Source organism: Myxocyprinus asiaticus, chromosome 34 (assembly GCF_019703515.2).
Source record: "Myxocyprinus asiaticus isolate MX2 ecotype Aquarium Trade chromosome 34, UBuf_Myxa_2, whole genome shotgun sequence".
Lineage (NCBI taxonomy): Eukaryota > Metazoa > Chordata > Actinopteri > Cypriniformes > Catostomidae > Myxocyprinus > Myxocyprinus asiaticus.
Window position 1 is genome coordinate 5,964,393 of NC_059377.1, and position 25,678 is coordinate 5,990,070.

At 38.2% G+C, this 25,678-nt stretch overlaps 1 protein-coding gene across 7 annotated transcripts in view; it reads left to right on the forward strand.

The window, feature by feature from the left end:
• LOC127425691 (phosphatase and actin regulator 4A-like) overlaps positions 1 to 16,895 on the forward strand; it is an 86,947-nt gene extending 70,052 nt beyond the window's left edge. For 5 of the 7 annotated variants that reach the window (XM_051671915.1, XM_051671914.1, XM_051671913.1 and 2 more), the window contains 9 exons: positions 1,409 to 1,540; positions 2,437 to 2,944; positions 5,111 to 5,358; positions 8,941 to 9,097; positions 9,184 to 9,239; positions 9,485 to 9,546; positions 10,705 to 10,842; positions 11,133 to 11,209; positions 15,144 to 16,895. In XM_051671915.1, coding sequence (XP_051527875.1) covers positions 1,409 to 1,540; positions 2,437 to 2,944; positions 5,111 to 5,358; positions 8,941 to 9,097; positions 9,184 to 9,239; positions 9,485 to 9,546; positions 10,705 to 10,842; positions 11,133 to 11,209; positions 15,144 to 15,159 — 1,394 coding nt within the window. In that variant the 3' untranslated portion in view covers positions 15,160 to 16,895. The remainder of the gene's footprint in view (positions 1 to 1,408; positions 1,541 to 2,436; positions 2,945 to 5,110; positions 5,359 to 8,940; positions 9,098 to 9,183; positions 9,240 to 9,484; positions 9,547 to 10,704; positions 10,843 to 11,132; positions 11,210 to 15,143) is intronic. The other 2 variants (XM_051671916.1, XM_051671919.1) reach the window with 1 other exon arrangement.
• Positions 16,896 to 25,678: the final 8,783 nt, after the last annotated feature.

Here is a 25,678-nt window from a genome sequence, read left to right on the forward strand (position 1 = left end):
AAGATTCAACCAGGGCCCGTTTTATGCTTTCTGGCAGAGGCAGTCAGGTTTTGATTCAGTATTTGTTGGTATTTGATAGAGTCCATGATGCCATTTACTGTATCAGAACAAGATGTCCAGTACCTCTGGCATAAAAACAGCCCCACAACTTTAAAGATCCACCATCATATTTAACCATGCTATGAGGTACTTTTCCATATGGCTACTTCACTGTGTGCGTGAAACCCATCTCTGGTGTTTGCTGCCAAAAAGCTCTATTTTTGTTTCATCTGACCATAGAACCTGGTCCTGTTTGAAGTTCCATTAGGGTCTGGCAAACTGAAGATGCTTGATTGTGTTGTTGGATAAGAGCAAGAGGCTTTTTTCTTTAAATCCTCCCAAACAATTTTTGGTGATAAATGATTGTAGTTTTGGAGACTTTCTGACCCCAAGACCCAACTAATTTCTGCAGATCTCCAGCTGTGATCCTTGGAGAATTTTTGGTCACTCAAACCATCCTCCTCACCATGCGTGGAGACAAAATAGACACACGTCCTCTTCCAGGCCAATTCTAAACATGTCCAGTTGATTGGAACTTGTTAATTATTGCCCTGATGGTGGAAATGGGCATTTTCAATGCTTTAGCTATTTTCTTATAGCCGCTTCCCATTTTGCGATGCTCAGCAACCTTTTGCTGCACATCATAACTTTATTCTTTGCTCTTACCCATTGTGATGGATGACTAAGGGAATTTGGGTTGTGTGTTACCTCATATTTATACCCCTGTGAAAAAGGAAGTCATGGCTGAACAATTTAATGTTCATAGTCACACAGGTGCACTAAAAAAATCTAAAATATTAATGGGAATAAACTTCAGGTATACTTTACTCAAAAGAATTTCTAGGGGTGCCAGTAATTGTGGCAAATGTGTTTGAGAAAAATGTTTATATAATTATGTGATTATCCCCCCCCCCTTCAATTATTTTATTTCAATAAAAGGTTAGATTTTTGTGAATATTTTAAATGAAAGATCAAAAGGATAAAAAATAAAGATTTTTTTTTTTTTACAGCCGCCTTTGCTCATATTTACCAAGAGTGCCAATATTAGTGGAGGGCGCTCTGTGTGTGTGTGTGTGTGTGTGTGTGTGTGTGTGTGTGTGTATGTGTATGTGTGTATATATATATATGTATATGTATAATTTCAAAGGGGATATGTGTGTGTGTATGTGTGTGTTTGGTGTGCCACAGAAATTACACACTTCAACTTTAAATCTGTATATTTTCTCACTCAATTTTAAATTGGATGTATTTAAATTGCATTTTGAAGGTTTGAATACGTTTTGTCTGTTGAGCTGGACCACTCTCCAACAGTGCTTTTGATTTGTTGTTCAAAATTCTAAAAGCATATTTCCCTCCCTCCACTCCAAAGCTTCAACATTACAGAGGTGTAGTAAAGCTCCGCCTCCTCAGTACTGGATGAGCTGGAGACAGCAGGCAGATTCTGGAGTCTATCTGTCGCTGCCTGCCTACCTCTGCCACAGGGGCGCTCAACTCCGCCCAGGTAGCCCTGGTGTCGACCCGCCCACCGCCAAATGGCATGCATGTCCCGTATAGTAACATCTGACAGTCATGCTTGTTTAACACCTAGAATGTGTAGTCTTGTTCTAAATCAGTGTGATTACTGTAATTTAATGGAATTTCAATACATAAGCAATATGATAATTTAATATAACCATTGCTGAGGATGAAACTAACAGACTCAATCTGGCTGATATCTGTACATTCATCCATATACTAACATTTCACAATCTTGCAGAGCAAACAAATGTGTGCTTACTGGAAGTTCAGACTGAGCTTTCACTCGAGAAATTACTCCTGTTTTTTTTTTTGTTTTTTTTTTTCTTCCTCAGAGTGTCTAATATTACATTTTTGAAGTGTTATAATGAGTTTATATATTTATTTATTTTATGGAGCTGTCCTGCATGTACTCAGTACATGAAATCAAGCTTGCATAGCTAGAAGTGTTTTCTTTAAACATACTTGCGTAGAGTGTGTTTCAAGCCTGGTTTTGCATCAGACGTTATCTTCCTTGGCTTAAATTGTACTTGATGTTCTCAAATAAGAAACAGTGTACAGTACTGCTTAAGGTCTCACCCCCTCCATGCTAATACCCTTGATTAATTTCATGGCATGCAAATCAAGTCCTAACACTGATAACTATTCACAAAGGACAAGTTCATGTATTCTGTCTGCACTGTTTTTTAATTGTTTGTCTCTGTACACATGCGTTTAAAATGCTGTGCCCTGTTAAAAAAAAAAACATTTTGTTCCATTCTGTCTTTTGTAAATGCAGGAATGCATCCTGTGTGAACAGCCCCTAATTTGTTGTTCTCAGATGTGCACTAACCCTCTGTTCTCTGTGAAACTCATTTTCATTAATAATTTAATTTCCTACAGTGGATCCCTCTCAAACTGCAGTCCCAGTCAAGCCATCTCCTCCTATTCCCCCAAAGAGGATGACACCTGTGACCAAACGCCACTCAGATGACTCCTCATCCAATCAGCTTGAGCCTCTGTCCACAGGCCCTGCCCCCGTCCCTGTGCCAGCTCCAGTCCCAGCTCCTGCCCCGCCCCCTGTCCAGTCAAATGATGGCAGAAATGCAAGCTCTGAAGACCTCTCTCCTCCACCAACCCACATCCCCCCGTCCCCTCCTCGGGCCCATCCGGTCCCTGACACCCCTAATGTGGACCCGCCCAGCCCCACCACAGACCCGCCCACTCAGCTGCCCATACCTCTGCACATACGCATCCAGAGAGCCTTGAACAATCCCAGCCCGACCCATCCCAACCTGGACGGATCCCAGCGTGCTTACTCGCTTCTGTTTGAGTCACCGCCGGACATCCTCGCTGAGGCCCCAGGAGGAGGGCGATACTCGCTCCCAGTCACTATCGAACCTCTCCGACTGTGAGTGTTTACACAGTCTATATATCAGTTTATCTCAGAACACTCTTTCTTGATTGATTATTTGATCAAAGTGTATACTGCATTTAGCAGTGTGAAAGTATTCCATTCCAAACACATAAAAGCTTCATTGTGAATTTAAAGCACTAGTCATTCTACGATGGTTAACCTGTACAAATTAAAGTTGGTATCTACCAAAAGCTAAATATTTTTGTACATATTACAATATTGTACTTAATACATAATTTGAGTTTAGGGTGGGACAATTTTTTTATTACAATATTAATTATGATATTTGAAATGTCACCCCATGTTCCCCAGATATCTATGTACACTACCGGTCAAAGGTTTTGAAACACTCATTCTTTATTATAATATATAGAATTATGTTGTGACTAATCAAAATCCAAAATAAATCAAATCTGTGTTATATTTTAGCATCTTCAAAGTAGTCACCCATTTGCCTAGAATTTGCAGACATGTGCTCTTGACATTTTCTCAACCAGCTTCTTGAGGTATCACCCTGGGATGCTTTTTAAACAGTATTGAAGGAGTTCCCATCTATGTTGGGCACTTATTGGCTTTTTTTTTTAAATACAATTTTAGTTTTATAATGAAATAAATTAATATGGTGGCACAATTACATTTTTGTCTACAAAACTAAACAGTTATACATTTCATAAACTAAATCAAACATTTAAGCATACGCCTTCAGAACAAAAGATTTTTAAGATCATGAGAAACATTTCAGTCAAGTGTTTCAAAACTTTTGACCAGTAGTGTAGATACAATACTAACAATTTTTTAACCATGCTACATGTACACTGGTGGCCAAAAGTTTGGAATAATGTACAGATTTTGCACTTATGGAAAGAAATTTATACTTTTATTCACCAAAGTGGCATTCAGCTGAACGCAATGTATAGTCAGGACATTAATAACGTGAACAATTACTATTACAATTTGAAGAAAATGTTCAGAACTTCTTAAACTACTTCAAATAGTTCTCATCAAAAAATCCTCCACATGCAGCAATTCTAGCACCTTGGCATTCTAGCTGTCATTTTGTCCAGGTACTCAGGTGACATTTCACCCAACGCTTCCTATAGCACTTGCCATAGATGTGGCTGTCTTGTCGGGCACTTCTCACGCACCTACAAAAGCTCAATGGGGTTAAGATCCATAACACTCTTTTCCAATTATCTGTTGTCCAATGTCTGTGTTTCTTTGCCCACTCTAACCTTTTCTTTTTGTTTTTCTGTTTCAAAAGTGGCTTTTTCTTTGCATTTCTTCCCATAAGGCCTGCACCCCTGAGTCTTCTCTTTACTGTTGTACATGAAACTGGTGTTGAGCGGGTAGAATTCAATGAAACTGTCAGCTGAGGACATGTGAGGCGTCTGTTTCTCAAACTAGAGACTCTGATGTACTTATCCTCTTGTTTAGTTGTACATCTGGCCTTCCACATCTCTTTCTGTCCTTGTTAGAGCCAGTTGTCCTTTGTCTTTGAAGACTGTAGTGTACACCTTTGAATGAAGACTTCAGTTTTTTTGACAATTTCAAGCATTGTATAGTCGTTCATTACTCAAAACAATGATTGACTGACGAGTTTCTAGAGAAAGCTGTTTCTTTTTTGCCATTTTTGACCTAATATTGACCTTAAGACATGCCAGTCTATTGCATTCTGTGGCAACTCAAAAACAAACACAAAGACAATGTTAAGCTTCATTTAATGAACCAAATAGCTTTCAGCAGTGTTTGATATAACGGCAAGTGATTTTCTAGTACCAAATTAGCAATTTAGCATGATTACTCAAGGATAAGGTGTTGGAGTGATGGAGGCTGGAAATGGGGCCTGTCTAGATTTGATCAAAAATGACTTCTCAACTAGTGATGGTGCTGTTTTTTTACATCAGTAATGTCCTGACTATACTTTGTGATCAGTTGAATGCCACTTTGGTGAATTAAAGTACCAATTTCCTTATGAAAAAGCAAAATCTGTACATTATTCCAAACTTTTGGCCGCCAGTGTATACTATACTATGCTGTATTATGCTTTACTAGACTATACAGTATTACACACATTCTGTATTTCCTGTAAATCCATACTGCACCTCCTATATGCATACAACCTTGCGTTATTTATATGCTCACTATGTTTGTGTTTTTTAGGCCTGAGGATGATGATTTTGACATTGAAGAAGAGCTGCAGAAGCTGCGTCCAGACCCTCAGCCTGCACGACAGCTGGAACTGGAGCCACGGAGCCGCCGAGGTCTGGTGGGAGACCCTCGAGTAACTGTCATACCGGAGCATGGCGGACCTGGAGACAGCGAGGATGAGGAGGAGAGCGACTCTGATGGACCCATTCATTACAGAGATGAAGATGAGGAAGATGATGATGAGGAGGATGTTCCTACAAGTATGACTCTTTATTGTTTCTGACCAGCCATATGATTTTGAAATGTTATTTTCTACCTGCTCTTCATTCATCTGAGTTTAACAGAATCCAGTATAGGCCAGGGGTTGGCAACCTATGCCACACGTGCCACCACTGGTACACAGAGGGGTAACCACTGACACATGAGCAACAACGAGAGAGGAGTAGGCTTATTTACAGTGGCAGGAAAAAGTATGTGAACCCTTTGGAATTAGCTGGTTTTCTACCTTAATTGGTCAAAAAATGTGATCTCATTTTCATCAAAGTCATGAGTATGGACAAATACAATGTGTTTAAGCTAACAACACACACACATCTATAATCTTTAATGTCTTTATTGAACATATCCCATTAAACATTCACAGTGCTGTGGAAAAAGTAAGTAAACCCTTGGATTTAATAAATGTCCGATCCTCCTTTGGCAGCAATAACCTCAACCAAGCGCTTCCGGTAGCTGTGGATTAGACTTGCACAATGTTCAGAAGGAATTTTGGACTAGTCTTCCTTACAGAACTGCTTCAGCTCAGACATATTATAAGGATGCCTGGTGTGAACGTCTCTCTTGAGGTCATTCCACAGCATCTCTATTGGGTTAATGTCTGGGCTTTGACTGGGCCACTCCAAAAGGTGGATTTCCTTTTTTTGAAGCCATTCTTTAGTGGATTTACTTCAATGTTTATGGTCATTGTCCTGCTGCATCACCCAACTTTTACTGAGCTTAAGCTGGCGCACAGCCACCCTGACGTTATCCTGTAGGATATCTTGATAAACTTGGGAATTCATTTTTCCCTTGATGATGGCAAGCGTTCCAGGCCCCGAATCAGCAAAGCAGCCCCAAATCATGATGCTCCATCCATCGTACTTTACTATTGGGATGATGTTTTCATGTTGGTATTCTGTGCCCTTTTTACGCCAAACGTAGTGCTGCGTGTTCTTCCTAAACAATTCAACCTTAGTTTCATCAGTCCACAAAACATTTTCCCAGTAGCGTTGTGGAGTGTCAAAGTGGTCTTTGGCAAACTTCAGGCGTGCAGCAATGTTTTTTGTTGGAAAGCAGCGACTTCCTTCGTGGTGTCCTGCCATGGACACCATGGCTGTTTAATGTTTTCCATATAGTAGACTCATGAACAGAGATGTTAACCAGTTCCTATAATTCCTTCAAGTCTTTAGCTGTCACTCTTGGGCTCTTTTTTTACCTCATAGAGCATTCTGTGGTGTGCCCTTTGAGTCATCTTGGCTGGACGGCCACTTCTAGGGAGAGTAGCCACAGTGCTAAATCATCTCCATTTATTGACAGTTTATCTAACGGTGGACAGATAAACATCTAAGCTTTTCGAGATAACTTTGTAACCATTTCCAGCTTTATGCAAAGCAACAATTATTGATCGTAGGTCTTCTGAGATCTCTTTTTTGCAAGGCATGGTCCACGGCTGACGATGTTTGTTGTGAATAGCAAACTCAAAATGTTTGAGTGCTTTTTATAAGTCAAAGTAGCTCTAAACCACACCTCCAATCTCGTTTAATTAATTGGATGCCAGGTTTGCCAACTTCTGACTCTAGGGGTTCACATACTTTTTCCAACCTACTCTGAAAATGTTTGAATGATGCATTCAGTATGTACAAGTACAGCAAAATAATGTATTTTTCATTAGTTAAAACAGGTTGTGTTTGTTCATTATTGTAACTTGGATGAAGAACAAACCAGATTTTAAGATAAATACATGCAGGTAATTCCAAAGGGTTCACATATTTGTCTTGCCACTGTATTTATATGAAGTCCCTCACACCTGCATGCCAACCTACCTCTTGATGTAATCCTTCCTCATAATCATGCTGTGTGTTTTTGTGTTGTTATGAGTTGAATGGGAAGCTAAACACTAAGTGTGATGAGACTGCAGAACAGAAGAGCGCAACTTTTGCTTTCAGAAAAACACATGATGTAAATAAGAAGACACCGCTATCAATCATTAAGGTTTTCAACCCAGCATACACCCTCCTTAAACCTCAATGATGGTGATTCTCATAACTACATTAAACAATTAAGCGTAAACAAAAATATACATCCTGGGGTTCAAAAATCTGAGTGTGGTTCAATATATTAATTTAACCTGGAAATAAAGTTTCACGATTTTGAAAAATGTGTGACATAAAATGAATATGAAATATTTAAGATTTCAGACAGTTTCTTGGTCACAAATCAGATAAATAAATTTGTGACATTAACTATGTTAACTCATTTTGAACAAAAGGTCAGGTTTTCACAAGACTACACAGGAGGCTCTGTAGAAAAATGTACATGCTTGATATCATAATTATCAGGTTTATATCAACATTTCACTCAAAATGTTATGCTGATAATATCACTTGTAATAAAAAAAATAATTATTAAATTAGCAAAATAGGCATTGGCACAGCCATTAACAGGGAAAGCTTAAAATGGCACTCCATGTCAAAAAGGTTGCAGACCTCTGGTATAGGCAATTGTTCAATTTACAGTTTATCCCAGCCCACACTCTAACACATGAAACCCATTAAATTTACATACTATTGACAGATGTGCTACGTTTAACCAGCTACACTGGAAAAATAATAGGCCACTACTTTTTGAAAAAAGAGAGCATTTATTTATAGCTGGCATGACTGCATTAACAATGTTTTGGTTTGCTTCATTTTCATGATTATATCACAAAGGCCTACGAATAAACGGTGTGAATTATTAATAGGGCTGAACAATTTGGACAAAAAATCTAATCGTGATTACGATTTGGACAGCGATATGATTATCAACATTTTTTAAAAAAATAGTACGTTTTTCCTTTTGCCAAAATTAAGCCATGGGCAAAGATGCTCTACTGCCAATAGAAATACTGTTCAAGAAAGGTTGTTCACATTTTAGAGTGTAAAAGAACCAGACTAAATAAATAAAAAAATACAGTCAATCATAGAGGGGGCAAAAAAAATAAAAAAAAACAGATTCACATCATCTTCACATTGTATCTTTTCACTGTGTGCCTGTTTTTGTCGACTTTGTGATAGTATAGCCCTCTTTTTATCATTATTATGTTTCAATGTTACAACTTTTTAAGCAATCATTTTGGCAGAGCCATCGTTTGGACAATTGGTCCTGTTCACAGACAACCTCTAAATAGCAAAATTGAATGACATTTGTGAGACAAAAATGAGTAGTGAGGGTTAAACCGATGACTTTTTGCCTGTAATATGAACTGTGAACAGTCCCATAGAGAATCTGCAGACTTTTTTCGATTTTATTTTTTCTTTCTTTTTTTTGCACGATTTTGGGAGAATTTTGCAGAATGGATTTTAAAATTATAACATGTTACTACATTACACTATTATTAAGCGTAACTCCACACAATTGTGGAACTAGTGCTAGGTACTGGGTTTTTGCTTTGGTTCTGGTTTTAGTGTCTTGGGAAAAAAATGAACTAGGAAAGAAAACGCCTATTGGTACTATAGCTAAAAGCATTATCAATTCTGTGGAGATCTGCAAAACATTTCATAAATGACCTGACCATAACTTTTGACCTATGTGTGTGTTGTCAGGTGGTCTTGCGAGTCGTGTGAAGCGTAAGGATACTCTGGCACTGAAGTTGGAGCGTCAGCAGGAGAAGGAACGGTCTCAAGAGGATGACAACGGCACCTGGAAGAACAAAGAGCAGTGGGAGGCGCTCCGCAACCAGATTGGCAGCACACTCACAAGGTCTGTGTGTGTTCAGAGGTGTTTTACAGAGTGTTTATGTATTCTGTTCACATCAACATTGTGTATTTTTCATTCTCTCCGCATAGGAGGTTGAGTCAGAGACCCACAGCACAAGAACTCGAGCAGAGGAACATCCTACTAGGTGAGTGTTTGGCCAGCTGAGTTTTTCCTTTGCCAGCACACACACTACACGTCCTCCAGTCATCTAGTATAGCATCCACAGAAGCCAGTCACATCTTGATCGATGCACATGTGAAATGCTAAATGTCTTGACATGTATAGTCAAGATTTACTGATGGTTTTATCCACATAATTTCTGTCTGGGAAAGAGAAGCGGTTCCAGAAAAGGTTCTCTATATTGTATGCCTGTATGTTCTTGTTTTTCAGCCAAGAATGAAGCTGACCGACGGGCAGAGAGAAGTGAGATCAAACGCAGGCTGACCAGAAAGGTATAAAGCAGACAAACTAAATGAGGCTGGAATGATAAGATCTTAGTCTTTAACTATTTACCTTAACCTTGAGTTTTTAATGCATGTTGACTTGCAAGAGCAAATCCCATATGACACATTATACACTATGCAATTTTCAAAATGTAGTATAATTTCTAATGGAACACTAATGTTTTTTTACTACATGGAAGCATTGGATGTTTTTCAGCTGACTGAATTGGCGCATTTGATATGTTGACATTTGCTTTAGCGCATTAGTCAACCTCAGTCCAACACTTGTACATTTTAACATTCCACACTCCATTAATTTTGGTGGAAGAAGTGCATCATCCAAGTGCTCGTACAGTAGTACACTTCTTTTCATTGTGTTTTCAGTCTAAACACAATACTCACCCTACTTGCTCTACAAAACGGCATAGAATAGTGCGGAAGTATGCGATTTGGGGATGCAGCTTAGGACTGTTCTCCACGTTTAAGAATAATAGGAAATAGTAAATGAAATCTATGAAAAAATGCAAATGGAAGTGTGGGAATTATGTGAAACAAAAAACGTTAAACAAATCAAAGTTATCTTAAATTTGAGCTTCTTCAAAGTTACTGCCATTTGTCGATATTAGAGCTCTGCACACACTGATCATTTTCTCAAGCAACTTCATGTGGTGCATCCTGGGATGCTTTTTAAACAGAATGAAAGGAGTTTCCTTGTATGCTGGATACGTCACAGGCTCCCGATTGCAGTTATTATGGTAAAGTGCATTTCTTGTACCTGTTTGTCTCCAAACAAATGGCCTCCAAATACCAGCTCACATTCTTCACTTCTCTTGCAACGCATCCGCGAGCTTGTGGCAGACAAACGCTAACATGCATTATATCGTTGCACTATTAATGCATCCGGCAGACAAACAGACAAACAGTGTTGTTTTGTGCATGTCAAGTTTTGATGGTACTTTAATAACACCGCTAAGCTGATGTCCTTTTGAGTTGTTACCTAGTTACAGTGGTAAACAGCTGCCGCTTGTACACACGTTAATGATGCAATCAGACCCAAATAATATTATGTTAACAGAAACCAGGGGGAGGGAACGAACTTGGGTTCAGAACAAGCAAGTTTGGTATCAAGAACCACCTTTTTAAAAGTTGTTTCATCTTTGTCTACAGTTATCACAGAGGCCCACAATAGCTGAGCTTCAGGCCAGAAAAATCCTGCGTTTTCATGAGTATGTGGAGTGCACTTCAGCTCAAGACTATGACCGCCGTGCTGACAAACCCTGGACCAAACTCACTCCTGCTGACAAGGTCTGTCTAATGTGCTGGATTCATCTGCCCCCTAGTGGTGGCTTATATAAGACTTGAATTTAGTCTTATGTAAATTGTAGTTACATAAAAAAACATTTGCACACTGTTGAGTAAATGCAAAATATCCTTGCCAAACAAATGGTATTTAAAAAATAACATAGACATTAAGAAACACTGACCAATTCCATCATGATATAACAATCAATATATAAATGATTTATTATATAACATTACATTACCAGGTTCATCTTGATCTTTCTCTTTACTCTGTGTTTTCTCTCTTCCTCCAGGCGGCCATAAGAAAAGAACTGAATGAGTTTAAGAGCTCAGAAATGGAGGTACATGAGGAGAGCAGGATATACACAAGGTCTGAGTTCTTAGTATGATTGATTATAAATAAATGGATTTATCAGTCAATTAGTAATTCACATGCACAAGAATATTCCTATATTATTCCAAATTTGGTCATATTCGATTATGTATGTGGCACATAAATACCTTAATCCAAATGCTACTTTATAAGCCAATTTTGTGATTACTACAACATCTGAATACGATCGGTGGCATATGCAGGGCTCTACGCTAACAGTTTTGGTGAACATTTTAAGGGGTACAGTTAAAAGTCAAAGACTGTTAATGTGTCACAATAAAATATATGCACTCGAGTCTCTCGTTAACTTGCGCTCATTTACAGAAATGCCGGTTTTCTTAAAGAGACAGTGCCGTTTTTTAGCATGTGGTCAACAAATCAATGTAAATACTTGGAAATAGTACAAATTATGCAGTTAAACAATAAACATGTAACAAAATATAATATATGCAATATAATATCATACTTATTAAATGAAAACATGGATCTGTTCATTTTTAAAAAGGTAAAATGTGATAAAAATTATTAAAAGAATAATAATAATAAAATATAATTAGTCAAATTAATAGTTTTTTATGTGCCATATGTAACCAAAAGAGACATTATAACCCATATGAATCGATATCGAATTTAATCGATTTGAATTTAATCAACATCCAGCCCTATAATTAAATGTATTTTAAGTTTTAACAAATGATCTTTTAAAGGGGCCATGACATGCCTTTTTTTATTATTATTATTATTATTTTAATATGTTCCTTGGGATTCACTTACATTATTAGTAAAGTTTTTGGTTCAAAAACAGTCATATTTTTGTGAAACATGATCATTTTCTACCCTCATTCTGACCCTCTGTCAGAAACGCTCAGTTTTGGTGCTGCTTCTCCTTTAAGACTTGACAGTAAATGCCCACTGTTATGACTGGCACTCTGCTCTTGACTGATCTGATCTCTCTCCTTGCCATCTCACTGCTCACTGCTACTGAGCGTGCTATGCAAGGGATTAAAGGTAAAGTAGGCACTGATGTGTTGTTATGGAGGCGGTCAGATGCAAATATCTACCACAGTGTGACATCACAATGTAGAGGAAGTAGAGAACGAGTCATTTTGGCAGCTTGATTTCGATAGATGCTCTTTTTGCAGGGAGGAAGTATTGAGTTCTAAAACGTACAATATGATTTTATAGTACAATGACCTCTTAAATGTCAAAAGATCAAGGACAATTTGATTCCTCATGTCATGACCCCTTTAAGGAGTGTATAGCCTAATGCAATAATGCTTGTTAACGTTTTTCATGTAGGTTCTTATAAAATGTTAACAATATTTTACTTTATTGAAGAGGTTTGTTTTTGCATCCGTTTATGCTGTTTTTTAATTGTTTTCCTATGTAAGCATGTACCAGATGGATGTATTTGACTGTTGTGGCACATCTTGCTGTTTTTCTCGGCATCCTCTGCATGAGCAGAAACTATGCTTAAACCATCTGTCCATGGTATACCAGGGTTCCCACGCGTCCTTGAAATCCTTGAAAGCTTGGAATTTTTTAATGCAGTTTTCCTGCTAAAATGACCTTTAATATCCTTGAAAATGTTTTAGTGAAACATACCGTATAGTGAATATATTTATACATTTATTCTCTTGCAAACTCTGAAAAAAATATTGATTGCATACACACACACACCCATATACAGGTGCTGGTCATATAATTAGAATATCATCAAAAAGTTGATTTATTTCACTAATTCCATTCAAAAAGTGAAACTTGTATATTATATTCATTCATTACACACAGACTGATATATTTCAAATGTTTATTTCTTTTAATTTTGATGATTATAACTGACAACTAAGGAAAATCCCAAATTCAGTATCTCAGAAAATTAGAATATTGTGAAAAGGTTCAATATTGAAGACACCTGGTGCCACACTCTAATCAGCTAATTAACTCAAAACACCTGCAAAGGCCTTGAAATGGTCTCTCAGTCTAGTTCTGTATGCTACACAATCATGGGGAAGACTGCTGACTTGACAGTTGTCCAAAAGACGACCATTGACACGTTGCACAAGGAGGGCAAGACACAAAAGGTCATTGCAAAAGAGGCTGGCTGTTCACAGAGCTCTGTGTCCAAGCACATTAATAGAGAGGCGAAGGGAAGGAAAAGATGTGGTAGAAAAAAGTGTACAAGCAATAGGGATAACCGCACCCTGGAGAGGATTGTGAAACAAAACCCATTCAAAAATGTGGGGGAGAACCACTACGCACAGACGTATGCAAGACATGGGTTTCAGCTGTCGCATTCCTTGTGTCAAGCCACTCTTGAACAACAGACAGCGTCTGAAGCGTCTCGCCTGGGCTAAAGACAAAAAGGACTGGACTGCTGCTGAGTGGTCCAAAGTTATGTTCTCTGATGAAAGTAAATTTTGCATTTCCTTTGGAAATCAGGGTCCCAGAGTCTGGAGGAAGAGAGGAGAGGCACACAGTCCACGTTGCTTGAGGTCCAGTGTAAAGTTTCCACAGTCAGTGATGGTTTGGGGTGCCATGTCATCTGCTGGTGTTGGTCCACTGTGTTTTCTGAGGTCCAAGGTCAACGCAGCCGTATACCAGGAAGTTTTAGAGCACTTCATGCTTCCTGCTGCTGACCAACTTTATGGAGATGCAGATTTCATTTTCCAACAGGACTTGGCACCTGCACACAGTGCCAAAGCAACCAGTATCTGGTTTAAGGACCATGGTATCCCTGTTCTTAATTGGCCAGCAAACTCGCCTGACCTTAACCCCATAGAAAATCTATGGGGTATTGTGAAGAGGAAGATGCGATATGCCAGACCCAACAATGCAGAAGAGCTGAAGGCCACTATCAGAGCAACCTGGGCTCTCATAACACCTGAGCAGTGCCACAGACTGATCGACTCCATGCCACGCCGCATTGCTGCAGTAATTCAGACAAAAGGAGCCCCAACTAAGTATTGAGTGCTGTACATGCTCATACTTTTCATGTTCATACTTTTCAGTTGGCCAAGATTTCTAAAAATCCTTTCTTTGTATTGGTCTTAAGTAATATTCTAATTTTCTGAGATACTGAATTTGGGATTTTCCTTAGTTGTCAGTTATAATCATCAAAATTAAAAGAAATAAACATTTGAAATATATCAGTCTGTGTGTAATGAATGAATATAATATACAAGTTTCACTTTTTGAATGGAATTAGTGAAATAAATCAACTTTTTGATGATATTCTAATTATATGACCAGCACCTGTATATCTCAGTTTGGCCGACCATCTGTGTACCTCGGCAGAAATCGTGATTCATCAGACCTGGCTCTGCTTTTCCAGTCTGTAACTGTCCAGTTTTGGTGAGCCTGTGCCCACTGCAGCCTCAGTTTTATGTTTTTGGCTGACAGAAGTGGAACCCAACGTGGTCTTCTGCTGTTGTAGCCCATTCACCTCAAGGTTCTACATGTTGTGCATTCTGAGATGCTATTCTGCTCACTACAATTGTACAGAGCGGTTATCTGAGTTACCGTAGCCTTTCTGTCATCTCGAACCAGTCTGGCCATTCTCCGTTGACCTCTCTCATCAACAAGGGGTTTCCGTCAGCAGAACTGCCGCTCACCGAATGTTTTTTGTTTTTGGCACCATTCTGAGTAAATTCTAGAGACTGTTGTGCGTGAAAATCCCAGGAGATCAGCAGTTACAGAAATACTCATACCAGCCTGTCTGGCACCAATAATCATGCCACGGTCGAAACCACTGAGATCAAATTTTTTTCCCCATTCTGATGGTTGATGTGAACATTAACTGAAGCTCCTGACCAGAATCTGCATGATTTTATGCATTGCACATGTAAATGCGGTCATTGTCTTTTGGTAAGAGGACAGATTGGTTGAACTTTATCTGAACATTTGCTCACAAAAATGTTTTTCTATGCAGGTTTCATCGGCCATAATCAGCATCTTTGCAGAGGAAGCCCTAGACAGATAAAAGCTGCCCCTAGAACTGCAGCTAAAATCCCTCCATATCACTCTAGCATCCTGTTACCCATGTACCTCCAGTGTATACTGATGAGAGCCCAGGCCAGTCACTAAGTGCTATAGAGTGAGGAAGAGGAAGTAATGCGGGTGTGTGCGAGATGCAGGTAATTCATTTCACACACTGTTGAAGAGCGGGTTTGGAGTGCCAATCCTCTGAAGAGTTCCCATGATTCCTCACGACCAGATCACTTTGTGTTGTGGAGAGACTTGTACTGGGAATTTCATGGTAAAGGCAACATGGAACTGTGTGGGTTGGGCTGTTTTAATTGTCTTTGTTGTGCACAGGAATAGACTTATACGTATGCACAACAATAATTCTTTTATGGAAATTACAACACTGGTGATAAACTGTTTTAGTGGTGAGTGACTGGGGTTGTTTGTGTGAGAGTGTGTGCAATGAAATATGTTGACCACTTTTGCCTTAACACTGGTACTACATGACTTTTGTACTCTGACCCTAGAATAATAAAGAAAGTCTGTTTATACGAATGTTTATAACACTGACAGCTAATATTTCTCTGTTTCTCATGCTAAACACACTGATGTGTGTATCTGAAAGCACATCTTTGACATTCTCAGGACAGCAATACACAGTACCATGTTATGTGCATTTTACTGTCAATTACAATGCTTTTACTTTCACATACATAAGCCTCTGTCTTTAATATCTTTCATTCTTTTTTTAGCAACACAGCACTTCACTTTAGATGTTTGAGGGTGAATCTCACAAAAAACATGTCCATTTTGTCTCTTGTCCATTTTGATTCTTGTTCTTTTTCACAAGGAAAGGAATCCTATTTATAACCGTTACGATTTTTTGCATTGTGACATTATTTTTAAGACATTTAAGCTCATTTATCCTCCTAATTTCTTATGAGCAAAATGTGACTGGGCATTTTATTTTTCAGTTTGTTAACACTGTAATAAAATAACTTTTTTATTGAAAGCAGACTTAAATTGAATGCAGTAAACCAAATACTGTGTAAATATTATTTCGCATTATGGTAATGACAATTTGCGGTGTAAATGTGCTTAATTGTCATAAAAATGTCATATTACAACACATCTTAATAGTCCTAAAAAATAGCCTTCATTTTCTATGTACAAAATATAATGTATTATTTCTTTCTTTTGATTTTGGGGTTAAATATGAACTGTAGATGTTCTTTGTTTTGTCAGATTTACCCTTCAGCTCTTGATGAAATTTTACACTGTACTTTGAGCAATTTTAAACAAAATGGTTGATGTTACATCATGGAGTCACTGTAAATGTAAAACTGCTGGTGCATTTTTAAGTGGTACATTAAAATGAGCTCATTTTCACTGCTGGTTTTATGGTACACTTTGTTTTTGTAGGCCCATAGACGGCCTGTGCACTGTATAGATATATGCTGTAGATTGATTGTATTGTATATCTTGTATTCCCGATGTCAGAAATTTGTTTTAATTGTAAGTGTAGTATTACACTATCCTGTTTTTATAAAGCACAAACAAAAATGACTACAGAGATACAATGATCAATGACAATAAGATCTGTTTTATTCCACTGCTGTATAGTTCTTTTTTATGTAAAGATGTATACAAAAAGGTCTTTCAAGAATCAAATGTACATTCACTTCCCTATTAATTAAAAATCGAAACTGTGAGCATCTTTTGGTTTAATTTTTGTTTGTTTTCATTTTTAAAAAGCCTCTACAGTCAACACTAACAAAAAGTACCTATATATATATATATATATATATATATATATATATATATATATATACACACACACACGCACACTACCAGTCAAAAGTTTTGAAACACTTATTCTTTATTATACTTTTTTTTTTTTTTTTTTTTTTTTTTTTGACATTTTAGAATAATAGTAAAGTAGTAAATAGTAGCCTGTATTTCTCCTGAGGTTACCTGTGGGTTTTTCTTTGTATCCCGAACAATTCTTCTGGCAGTTGTGGCTGAAATCTTTCTTGGTGTACCTGACCTTGGCTTGGTATCAAGAGATCCCCAAAATTTCCACTTCTTAATAAGTGATTGAACAGTACTGACTGACATTTTCAAGGCTTTGGATATATTTTTATATTTATACACAGACACTAATTGCAATTTAAAAAGTCACAGGTGTGGGAAATTAACCTTTAATTGCCATTTAAACCTGTGTGTGTCACCTTGTCTGTCTGTAACAAGGCCAAACATTCAAGTGTATGTAAACTTTTGATCAGGGCCATTTGGGTGATTTCAGTTACCATTATGATTTAAAAAGGAGCCAAACAACAATGTGATAATAAATGGCTTTAAATGATCACTATCCTTAAACAAAAGACAGTTATTTTGCTTGATCAGTCATATTTTCAAAATCAATGCCAAAATTTCACAATTTCTGCCAGGGTGTGCAGTCAGGACATTATTGATGTAAAAAAACAGCACCATCACTATTTGAAAAAAATAATTTTTAATCAAATCTAGACAGGCCCCATTTCCAGCAGCCATCACTCCAACACCTTATCCTTGAGTAATCATGCTAAATTGCTAATTTGGTACTAGAAAATCACTTGCCGTTATATCAAACACTGCTGAAAGTTATTTGGTTCATTAAATGAAGCTTAACATTGTCTTTGTGTTTGTTTTTGAGTTGCCACAGTACGCAATAGACTGGCATGTCTTAAGGTCAATATTAGGTCAAAAATGGCAAAAAAGAAACAGTTTTCTCTAGAAACTCATCAGTCAATCATTGTTTTGAGGAATGAAGGCTATACAATGCTTTAAATTGCTAAAAAAAAAAAAGAAAAACAAAATGAACATTTCATTCAAAAAAAATATGTATGAAAGACTAGTCTTCAAAGACGAAGGACAACTGGCTCTAACAAGGACAGAAAGAGATGTGGAAGGCTCTGATGTACAACTAAACAAGAGGATACATACAGAGTCTCTAGTTTGAGAAATGCAGTGCATCCGGAAAGTATTCACAGAAGAATTGCAATTTTTAATAAATTTGCAAAGATTTCAAACAAACTTCTTTCATGTTGTCATTATGGGGTATTGTTTGTAGAATTTTGAGGAAAATAATGAATTGAATCCATTTTGGAATAAGGCTGTAACATAACAAAATGTGGAAAAAGTGAAGCGCTGTGAATACTTTCCGGATGCACTGTAGACGCCTCACATGTCCTCAGCTGACAGCTTCATTGAATTCTACCCGCTCAACACAAGTTTCATGTACAACAGTAAAGAGAAGACTCAGGGGTGCAGGCCTTATGGGAAGAAATGCAAAGAAAAAGCCACTTTTGAAACAGAAAAACAAAAAGAAAATGTTAGAGTGGGCAAAGAAACACAGACATTGGACAATAGATAATTGGAAAAGAGTGTTATGGATCTTAACCCCATTGAGCTTTTGTAGGATCAGCTAGACTGTAAGGTGCGTGAGAAGTGCCCGACAAGACAGCCACATCTATGGCAAGTGCTACAGGAAGTGTGGGGTTAAATGTCATCTGAGTATCTGGACAATCTGACAGCTAGAATGCCAAGGATCTGCAAAGCTGTCATTGCTGCACGTGGAGGATTTTTTATTGAGAACTCTTTGAAGTAGTTTAAGAAGTTCTGAACATTTTTTTCAAATTGTAATAGTAATTTTTCACATTATTAATGTCCTGACTATATACTGTGATCAGCTGAATGCCACTTTGGTGAATAAAATGACCAATTTCTTTCCATAAGAGCTTTTGGCCTTCTTTATACCAGGAGTGAGGAATGTCCAGCATCAGGGCCGTATAAAGACTGTGAGACCAATTAACTGGCCCGCTAGGCCATTTGAGAATTAAATTAATAAGCATAAAAAATGGCCTTGATTCTGTTTACTGAAAAAAAAATCAAATTACATTAAAATAATGATTAAAAGTCATTTTCAATATTAACAGAACAACATAATGTAAAATGGAAAGTCCCCTTTAATTATAATTTTTTTCTTTGTGTGTGAGCTCGTACAGAATGCACCTATACTTTAATTTCAAGCAACAATAAGGAATGTGAGCAATTGTATGGCCAACAAATAATTTTGTAAATACTGGAATCGTCCTTGATAGGAAAATGATTCCCCACCCCTGCTTTATACGAGTATATGATATAATATTATTCAGTGTATATATCAAAGTATTGCTATTACCATCTGCCATAGTACTTTTTTGCAAGGAAAACCTGCAAATGCTGTATCATGAAACCACCCGCAATATTTACTTTGCACCTGTAGAGGGCACTATTAGTTTAGCTCAAGATTGCTCATTTTTAAAAACATTCCCGTCCGGTAGGGCTTCATCCAGGGTTGAGCTCAAAGTTAAATCTATCTTTTCAATGAGCACTCAGAAGTCTTTGAAATGTTAATCAATAAGCTTGCAAAGGGGTATGCCATTGTGGCTTCCTTATTGATATGAATATGAACAGCCCACCCATCATGACATTTTGACGTTTTCCAGCATCATGAATTTGCATTGTGTGTGTGTGTGTGTGTGTGTGTGTGTGTATACTCTCATCTTCTGTCCTCTCCTCTTCTTTGTAGAAATTCTGATATATCTGAATATGCCTACAGTTAGGCTGATGAACTGCACAAAGGTTTTACTACTATTCTAAAGCGCAACGGCCAAAGTGCTCACCCAAATTTTCAGCCGTCTTGGTTCCGGAAGTATTTTTCCCAGTAATTTCTTCCATAGAGATTTGATAAGTCTTCATAAAATCATTCTAAGCCATGAACCAAACCAACCAGCTCTGAGATAAATCACAACATTACAAACTTTGTCTTTTTATCAAATTTTCAAATACTTTTGTGCTTTAAAACAAAGGTAAACTTAACGTATACCTAACATCTTTAATGAGAGAATAAACTACAATCCCATGATGCACTGGGAATGATGTAATCAAATTAAAAACTGTTGATTTAAAGTTGTTGATTATAAGTATAGAAGCAATATATATCGAGTTAATTGCAAAATATTCAGATACATGTAAGTGGAAAAACAATTGCACATGTTTCTTTATGGATTATATTTGATACATTGGGCTTTAAAGGTCATTATCCTCCCGAGGCCCAGCAATTCATTTTTATGTAGGACATTTGTTATTTAAGTTTTTTTTAGCCCATACATGCTACACTGGTAAATCTTGGAGTATTTTCAGAGGACTCACTGGGCTTTTCAGAGACACCAAATATTTGAGAGTATGGCCATGACAACTTCCTCTCCTTGCTCTATAAATATGGATTGAAATGTACCACAGTTCAATTCAGCACATCAAATACAATATGAATAACATATTCTTTTTTCAATAAACAATTTTTATCATATGTATTTTGTGCCCCAAACACTATATTGACATTTAAAAAAGGGAAATTGTAAAACTTTTTTCACTGGGTTTCAGGAACTTATGGTAAGATGACATTGTAATAACATGTAAAATAATGAGATTTTTATAATGTCAGAGCAGGCTGCATATATGAAAATACACAGAAATATTAGTTCACACTTTATATCATATAAAATGAATATGTCAGAATTTTCAAAGCTCTTTTTTATTTTTTTGTGGGCATGAATGGAATGGAATGGTGATTGAGAAATATACCTCAAAAACCTTTTGTTGTATCATATTTGATACATGGATTTCAAAGTGGGGTTTTCAATAAAATAATATAAACAATTTTAACCAAACGCAAGTTGCTTATATTCAACAAAATCTCATTTTAAAATATCAGTAACAATATACTAATTACTGTCAATTTTACTTTTTATTTATATATGTATTTTTTTGGATTTTTCCCCTTTTTCTCCCAATTTGGAATGCCCAATTCCCAGTGCGCTTTTAAGTCCTTGTGGTGGCGTAGTGATTCGCCTCAATCTGGGTGGTGGAGGATGAATCCCAGTTGCCTCTGGGTCTGAGACCATCAACCTGTGCACCTTATCACTTGGCTTGTTGAGTACATTGCCATGGAGACATAGCGCATGTGGAGGCTTCATGCCATCCACTGTGGCATCTGTGCTCAACTCTCCATGTGCTCCACTGAGAACAAATTATATTATAGTGACCACGAGGAGGTTACCCCATGTGACTCTACCCTCCCAAGCAACCGGGCCAATTTGGTTGCTTAGGAGACCTGGCTGGAGTCACTCTGCATGCCCTGGGATTTGAACTAGCGAACTCCAGGGGTGATAGCCAGCGTCTTTTACCACTGAGCTACCCAGGCCCCCCACAATTTTACTTTATTAAAATAAGCTGTCATTTATCCCAACATAAGAGTCACTTTTCACGCAAGTCCATTTTAAATAGATCAATATAAACCAATCATGCCAATCAGCCAATCGTGTGGCAGCAGTGTAATGTATAAAATCATTCAGATATGGGTCAGGAGCTTTAATTACTGTTCACATCAACCATCAGATTGGGGAAAAAAGTGATCTCAGTGATTTGGACTGTAGCATGATTGTTAGTGCTAGACGGGTTGGTTTGAGTATTTCTGTAACTGTTGATCTCCTGGGATTTTCACGCACAACAGTATCTGTCAGAGTGTATAGAGAATGGTGCGAAAAAACAAAAAAACACCAGCGATGAGATATTAAGTCATAAATATGACACAAAGTATCTAGTATCATAGTATCTCAAAATTGACTTACCAAAGTACTATTTTTTTTTTCATTTTGGCGGAAATGAGCTTCCATATTAGTCTCTGTTATATTGCAAAAAGAAATTGATGTGTAAGAAAACAGACTTTCTTCTGTTCATAGGAAAGGATTGGAGTGTTAAGGGTAGAGGAGTGTAGAGGCAGTGAAGCCGTCATTTCTGAGTCTCTAAAGGTTTCCTGCTCAAACGATGTTGTCCTCAGGGGAAGCTTCTTAATCCATTATCAGTGATGTGAAACCATCATTAGAACATGCTGGACTGGCAAGAATTTCCCTCCAGTAATTGCGTTTCATTTGCACAATCCAGCTTCAGGATTTTACTCTGGCAAGTAATCCATATGAACACAAGGTCTTGTAATCATACATCTGGGATTCTGATGTTTTGAGATTAATTCTAATCAGACAGGCCACACGTGGCCACATTATTTAAATGGCATTGTTTACCAAAAAACTAAAATTCTGTCATTATTTACCCCGAACTCGAATGGCTTTCTTTCATCCACTGAACACAAAATGAGATATATTGAACAATTTTCACAGTACTCTTTTCCATAATATGAAAATGAACTAACATTCTGAGGCTAACATTCTCCCTAGCATATATATTTTATTCTCCAGACGAAAGAGAGTCATACGAGTTTGGAACAATGCTGGTGAGTAAATTACACCAAAATTTTCATTTTTTTATCCTTAAAGCCCTAATACTGAATGACATTATGTAAACATGTACTTATATAAGAGAGTTTAAAGTAATAGATAATAGGACTGAAATATTATGTACCTGCTTAAATATTAACATAGCATCTTTAAATATAAACGTCTGCTGCATGGTCATGAGTCCTATGAGCTTCAAACTCTTTAAAAATGTATGGTGATGTATTTTACAAGGGTCTCAAAGGGGATTACTCGCAGTTTGTGCATATGTATCACTCTATAAAACAACTACAGGTTATAAATTCAGACATTTACCATTGAACGACCAATCCTGCAATATGTGCAGACATTTGATCCCTTTAGAAAAGATTATATATATCTTCAGAATAAACAGCTCTTTTATGCAGAGCCATATGTAAATCTAATCAATATATGGATGTTAGCAGATGGCAGCATAATATATATTTTTTTCATTTTCACCCATGCCAAACTTTCCACTATGATGCTGTTTTCGCTGGACACACGCTGACCTCTTGACTCAATACAAAGAATGCATATATTTTAAAGCTGTGTGTTTTATTCTTGCAGGAAAGTAAGTAGACAATATATTTTAACAGTTTTAATATAATATTATTTGTTTTTTGTAATGTATTATTTACTTACACCAGAAGTCCTCCCGCGTGACATCATATCCTGGTCCATTGCGGAAAAAAATGTGTTTGCTCAAAGACTAGTGTGACTGCCCCTTTACGTACACCCCCCCCACAGTCTATCTTAAACATTCCCTAAATGTGCTAGAATAGCACTGTTCCTTGCATATTTGATTTAAAGGGGTCAAGAAATGGAGAATCAAATTTTCCTTGATATTTAGACATATAAGAGGTAACTGTACTACTGTAAATTTCAGAACTCAAAACTTTCTCCCTGGTCTAAAAAGAGCATTTATAGTTACCACCCTACTGAAACATCTAGTTTGGAAATCTGTGTTTGTGATGTCACAAGACATTGCACAACATGTGTCATCGTTGTGGTGCTCATGCCCACTGGTTCTCAGTTTGTAAACAGAGAGAGAGAGCAGGACAGACAGGACTAGTGTGGCCTACCTGAACACGAAAGGGGACCCATCAGACACCTATGTCACAAAGCAGGATTAAGCAGCTAGCTAGATAAGTTTAAACTTAGTTTAAGCGAACTCTGAATTTACGGTACCAGTAAAGTGGATAGGCTTTAATCTGGGTTCATCCCCATAGTAACATACGCTAATCGGCTAATCTGCTCAGGGGCAGGTTATGTTCCCGATCAGAGATCTCATCCAAATTCTGGAACAATCAGCTGTGAGCAAAGTGACAGTCACTCCCCCCTCTCACTCCAATTTAAAGTGCACTTCAACGAGACAATTTATAAATTTACAAAATAAGCTATTTATGACCATTATTTATTGCAAGAAATATATTTTTGGCACTTTAATTGTTTTCCAATCAATAAAATAATGTATGAATAAATAAACCTAAAATAATTATAGAATTTCAAGTAAGATATTAATACAATATCAATAATGATCATTACTTTCACATCGATATTTTATCTAAATTCAGCAAAAAAAAAAAAAAAAAAGAAAGGTCCTCTCACTTTCAACTGCTTTTATTTTCAGCAAACTTAACATGTGTAAACATTTGTATGAACATAAAAAGATTCAACAACTAAGACATGTGACTAACAGAAATGGAATAATGTGTCCCTGAACAAAGGGGGGGGTCAAAATCAAAAGTAACAGTCAGTATCTGGTGTGGCCACCAGCTGCATTAAGTACTGCAGTGCATCTCCTCCTCATGGACTGCACCAGATTTGCCAGTTCTTGCTGTGAGATGTCACCCCACTCTTCCACCAAGGCACTTGCAAGTTCCCGGACATTTCTGGGGGTAATGGCCCTAGCCCTCACCCTCTGATCCAACAGGTCCCAGATGTGCTCAATGGGATTGAGATCCGGGCTCTTTGCTGGCCATGGCAGAACACTGACATTCCTGTCTTGCAGGAAATCACGCACAGAATGTAAAGGTTGTAAGGACCTGCCTTACAACAGGCCTACAAGCCCTCAGTCCAGCATCTCTCAGCCTATTGTGGACAGTCTGAGCACTGATGGAGGGATTGTGCATTCCTGGTGTAACTCGGGCAGTTGTTGCCATCCTGTACCTGTCCCGCAGATGTGATATTCGGATGTACTGATCCTGTGCAGGTGTTGTTACACGTGGTCTGCCACTGCAAGGACAATCAGCTGTCCTTCCTGTCTCCCTGTAGCACTGTCTTAGGCGTCTCACAGTACGGACATTGCAATTTATTGCCCTGGCCACATCTGCAGTCCTCATGCCTCCATGCAGAGTGGAACAAACGAAAGGCTTAACAATAGTAATCGCTGGAGTGGAACAAATGCTGGAACAAACACTAAATCTTAACATAAAAAACTAAACTCAACGTAACACTTCATAAACTCACCGTAACACTTCATAATAAGAGTCCTTGAAGAAAATGAGGGAGACAGACTGTGACATTACCCCCCCCCCCCTTAAAGGGCGACTCCTGGCGCCCAACGACGGATGAGGAGGGTATGATGACGCAGAAGATGAAGGATACAAGGAGGATGATCAGGAGGCCTAGGGGGCGGCTTCAGGGCTGGGAAAGGATCCGGGGGCCTGGGGGGTGGCTTCAGGGCTGGGAATGGATCTGGAGGCCTGGGAGGCAGCCACAGGGCAGGGACTGGGTCCAGAGGCCTGGGAGGTGGCCACAGGTCAAGGACTGGGTCAGGAGGCCTGGAAGGTGGCCACAGGGCAAGGACTGGGTCAGGAACCGCTGGAGGAAGAGACTCTGGGGAAGCAGGCAGAGCCATGGAAGGCGGAGCCATGGGAGGGTCAAGGGACAGAGCCATGGAAGGCGGAGCCATGAGAGGCTCAAGGGACAGAGCCATGGAAGGCTCAGAGCTGAGAGCCGTGGAAGGCTCTGGGCTGAGAGCCGTCGAAGGCTCGGGGCTGAGAGGCCTGAGAGCCATGGAAGGCTCAGGGCTGAGAGCCGTGGAAGAGAGTACAGGCAGAGACTGGGGATTGACCTCCATGGTTGTGAGCATGGGCAGAGACTG